This window comes from Drosophila nasuta, unplaced genomic scaffold, assembly GCF_023558535.2.
Source record: "Drosophila nasuta strain 15112-1781.00 unplaced genomic scaffold, ASM2355853v1 ctg179_pilon, whole genome shotgun sequence".
Taxonomy (NCBI): domain Eukaryota; kingdom Metazoa; phylum Arthropoda; class Insecta; order Diptera; family Drosophilidae; genus Drosophila; species Drosophila nasuta.
In genome coordinates this window covers 20,768-25,998 of record NW_026869402.1, presented here as the reverse complement: position 1 = coordinate 25,998, position 5,231 = coordinate 20,768, and the positions used below count along the sequence as shown (strand labels likewise).

At 37.5% G+C, this 5,231-nt stretch overlaps 1 protein-coding gene across 1 annotated transcript; it reads left to right on the top strand.

The window, feature by feature from the left end:
• Positions 1-475: 475 nt before the first annotated feature.
• LOC132797694 (uncharacterized) lies at positions 476-1,435 on the top strand. The gene has a single exon (XM_060809447.1). It carries the CDS (start codon positions 476-478, stop codon positions 1,433-1,435), a length of 960 nt encoding a protein of 319 aa, XP_060665430.1.
• Positions 1,436-5,231: the final 3,796 nt, after the last annotated feature.

Here is a 5,231-nt window from a genome sequence, read left to right as displayed (position 1 = left end):
TTAATTGCTCATCATCCATTCGAGACAAATTCGTTGCCACTAGAGTTGCAACAATACATGAGCTATCCATACCAAAACAGTGGAGACATGTTGCATCAGAACAAAATGCAGCAGATGTCCTCTCCAGAGGAATGACGGCTTCAAAATTCACGGAACATGCCATGTGGTTTTACGGCCCTATGTTTCTACATGGATCATCATCCACATGGCCGGCTCCTTTATTGCTACCAACGAGGAATTAATAATTATGAATCCGCCAAAGGTTAGTCAATCATCCGTGATGACTATCACAAAAGAGGAGGACATAATATACACAATACAACATAATAATTCATTAACAAGCTACTCAGAGTAATAGCTTACATGATGCGCTTCCGACGTAAGAAGAAATACATAAGCCACACCATTGAGTTTGAAGAAATGATGGAAGCCCGAAAAATTGTTTTCCGCAACATTCAAAATATCGACTTCAAAGATGACATCAAACATCTCAAGAGGCAAAAGGGAGACACTAAAAGGCAGTCCAATCAACTCACTATCACCATTCGTAGATCAGAATGGAATTTTGCGTGTAGGAGGTCGACTGGAGGCGGCAAATATATCATTCGACTCCAAACATCCGATACTTCTGCCATACAACGACCCTGTTGTGAAGATGATTCTTGTGCAAATACACAAGGACAACATGCATTGCGGACCTCAGGCTCTATTAACTACATCAAGGCAGCAATTCTGGATCCTTAAAGGAAAAACTATGGCTAGGAGCACGGTAAAAGCCTGTGTCAAGTGCACTAAAGCTAAGCCAAAATTAATGGAGCAGATCATGGGAAATCTGCCACCACTTAGGGTAACGCAAGCTCGACCATTTTTCAACTCTGGCGTCGATTATTGTGGACCATTTAAAATCCACTACAAAGTGAGAGGAAAAAGAAGCTTAGCACAGCTTACATTGCCATATTCTGCTGTTTCGCGACTAAAGCTGTGCATCTCGAGCTGGTTAGCGATCTCGCAACAGAGGCATTCTTGGCAGCACTTCGTCGTTTCATTGCCCGGCGAGGAAATGCCAAGCTCTTCACTGCGACAACGCAACAAATTTTGTGGGAGCAAAAACAAGTTGCAGGAATTACAGGAGGCTATATTCTCCGATAATGCGAAAACCCAAATTCTCCAGGAGTGTAACAACAAGGGAGTTCAATTTAAATTCATTCCACCTCGTGCACCACACTTCGGAGGATTATGGGAAGCTGCAGTAAAGTCGGCAAAACATTTATTACTAAAAAATGTGACGACAGCCGATCTTACTTATGAAGAACTGGAAACAGTTATAGTCGAAATAAAGGCCATATTGAACTCTCGACCATTAACACCACTGTCCGATGACCCAAATGACGTTACAGCACTAACGCCCGGACACTTCCTAATTGAGAGCCGCTAACTGCACAAGCTGATTGTGAACCATCGCAGCAACCAAAACGTTAGGTAATCGATGGCAGGCCGTTTCAAAACTGAAACATGCATTCTGGAAACAATGGTCGCAGGAGTATCTACAACAGTTGCAGCAACGTCAAAAATGGAGAAGATCCTCAGCAAACATAAAGGAAGGCACTTTAGTAATAATAAAGGAAGACAATGTTCCGGTATTACAATGGCCCATGGGAAGAATTGATCGAGTCTTCTACGGGAAAGACAACTTTGCACGAGTGGTTGAAGTTAAAACGACCAAAGGGATCTTTAAACGTGAGATTCAACAGGTTGCTCCACTCTTTAATGAAGAAGAACCCACTGACAAACATCCAATTGAAGAAGATGAAGTGGAAGAAGAAAACAAAACAGTTGAAGACCGCCAGCTGAGGAAAAGGAAACAACCAAATCACGCTTCGATAACCAGTGTTATGATTGTCATGGTATTATTACTACCATTAGCCTGGGCCCAATCGATTCAAATAACTCAGTTTGGATCAAAGCCAGGAATAAAATAAATTGGTGAAATGTGCGCTACACTTAATGACGCCCACTCATGTGAAGGAATGTACCAATACTTCCGACACATAGAGAATGAACTCATCATGGAAAATATGCTATTGGCCAAATCACGGAAAGTTCGAGCACCATTGGACATCGTGGGAAACATTGCAAGCAGTCTATTTGGTGTATTAGATTCTCAATATGCACAAGACATGTCGAAAACAATATCGAAGGTCAAGGACAATGAAGATCATCTTTTGGAGTTATTACAAAACCAAAATTGATTTTCATATGTTGAAATTTTTGTCAAAGTTGAACTCATATCTCGGTAGAACCTCATATCATATGGCTGCAGTTCAATAAAAATTCACCAAGTCCAAAAATTTTTTTCTCAAGTTAAATTCAAAATTGTATCTCATTATATTAATAAACTGTATAAAATGATTTTTAAAAAGTTTTTCTTCAATTTTCATATGTTGAAATTTTTATCAAAGTTGAACTCATCTCTCGGTAGAACCTCATATCATATGGCTGCAGTTCAATAAAAATTCACCAAGTCCAACAAATTTTTTCTCAAGTTAAATTCAAAATCTTATCTCATTATATTAATAAACTGTATAAAATGCTATTAAAACAGTTTTTCATTCAATTTTCATATGTTGAAATTTTTTGTCAAAGTTGAACTCATATCTCATGTCTTAATTTGTGCCACTAATATGATGGCGTTCTTTTGCTACCAAACACATAATTGTGTATGAAATAAATGCATACTTAAAATACGCAAGTATTCTGTTCATATAGATACATACATAAATGTATATATATTTTTATATCATGCATATTTTTAATTTTCGGCACTAATATGATGGCGTCCTTTTGGCTACCAAATAAATATATATAACTTAAGCATACTAAATAAATGCATATTTAAAATACACAAGTATTTTGTACACATAGATATACCATGCATATTTTTAATTTTCGCCACTAATATGATGGCGTCCTTTTGGCTACCAAATAAATATATATAACTAACGCATACTAAATAAATGCATATTTAAAATACACAAGTATATTTTGTATACATTGATATATTATTTATTTATATATATAATATATTCATATGTATATTATATAAATTGTCTTCTTATATGCGTAATTGTATAACATAATTAATAATAATTATGCATACAATTTTGCATATTTATATATATAAAAATATATACGTTTCCATATATACATCATATATATAATATTTTTTTATATATGCCTTAAACATATATATTTTATCGAATCGTCAAGCAAAGGATAAGCTTCAGTGGATCGCAGTATGGCAGCTGCTCAACCACTTACAACACCTTGCCTGTTATAAAAGTCGTTTACAATTGATTCAAGGCTTTGTCATTGTATTAAATAATGTTTTAATATATAACTAGCGCGGCACCAGGTGATCGAAGATCCTCCCAATTTACTATGTTATATGTAACATTGGCATCACATCCATCGTCGTCTATTAAATGAATAATAAACTTTTAATGGTTTAGAAGCCATACAATGCAAATTGCCCCTTATTTATCATTGCAGTCCAGCACGGATACGACCTTAGAGGCGTTCAGGCATAATCCAACGGACGTAGCGTCATACCACTGTTCGCTCGAACAAGTATTGTGCCATTGGTCCGTACCTGCGGTTCCTCTCGTACTACGCAGGAATGCTGTCGCAACAACGTTTTGTCATTAGTAGGGTAAAACTAACCTGTCTCGACGGTCTAAACCCAGCTCACGTTCCCTTGCATGGGTGAACAATCCAACGCTTGGTGAATTTTGCTTCACAATGATAGGAAGAGCCGACATCGAAGGATCAAAAAGCGACGTCGCTATGAACGCTTGGCCGCCACAAGCCAGTTATCCCTATGGTAACTTTTCTGACACCTCTTGTTAAAAACTCTTTAAACCAAAAGGATCGATAGGCCGAGCTTTTGTTGTCCTTGTGTGTACTGAACACCGAGATCAAGTCATATGCTCTATATGTGGTTTCTATCCGCACTGAGCTGGCCTTGGGACTCCTCCGTTATTATTTGAGAGATGTACCGCCCTTGTCAAACTACCTACCTGGCAATGTCCTTGAATTGGATCATACCTGAGTAATTGGAGTTATACCAAATTTTTAATTTAAGAATATGTCGGATCTTAAATTATGGTAGTCAGTGTAAAGACTTAAATCAAATACGCGTACCAAGTGACATTTCTTGTCTCTACACTATAACGGTTGTTTGTTAGTACGCTTTGATCCTTCTATTCGCCAGATGGTCAGGATAGTTCGATGCGAACATGAGAGAGAGATGTTGCGTGAGGTTAGACGTTTGAGAGAGAGATGTTGCGTGAGGATAGAGGTTCGAAAGAGAGATACACACTACGATTGTTGTGCGTGTATGCTTGAGCCACTGCGAGAGACAGAGATAGAAGTATGTTCGTTGCAGCTTTTCTGAAGAGCATTTTCGGTATGCAAAAGGTTGGCGAACACTTCTAAGTTGGCAGTGGCGTGATCAAGTTTATTCGCCGTATACAATCCGCGTAATTTAATATGGAAGAAAATAATAATAATCCCACAAATACATAAATGCACTCTCTCATTAATGAATTTGTTTGCGATTATATAACAAACTTGTGATACTTTGATCAAGAAGCTTGCATCAAAACCCAATACCATAAGATATAATAAATATATCCGTATAATGGCTAGGAAATGATACACTTTCCATTTAATCAAGTAAGTAAGGAAACAATAAGAGTAGTGGTATTTCATTGTCGATACTAAACCGAAATTTAATATCTCCCACTTATTCTACACCTCTTATGTCACCTTACACTGTCAGATTAAAGTCAAGCTCAAAAGGGTCTTCTTTCCCCGCTAATTATTCCAAGCCCGTTCCTTGGCTGTGGTTTCGCTAGATAGTAGATAGGGACAGTAGGAATCTCGTTAATCTATTCATGCGCGTCACTAATTAGATTTTTTTTTGTATGTTGAATGTTTTTATTTACATCTGCCCATGAGGGCAATTAATTAAATTTTATGATACATTGGAGGGAAAAGTAAATATTTTATCTTTGGTTGAGGGTGTATTAGGAAGATATTACGCTATGGGACTCTGAAGGGGAGATCAACGGGGTGGAACCTTTTAAGCCTGAATGGCGTTGTGCTATTGTCAGGATGTTGATGGCTAAGTGGTTGTCATGGTTTTCGAACCTCTGCAAGTGTCTTTTGCT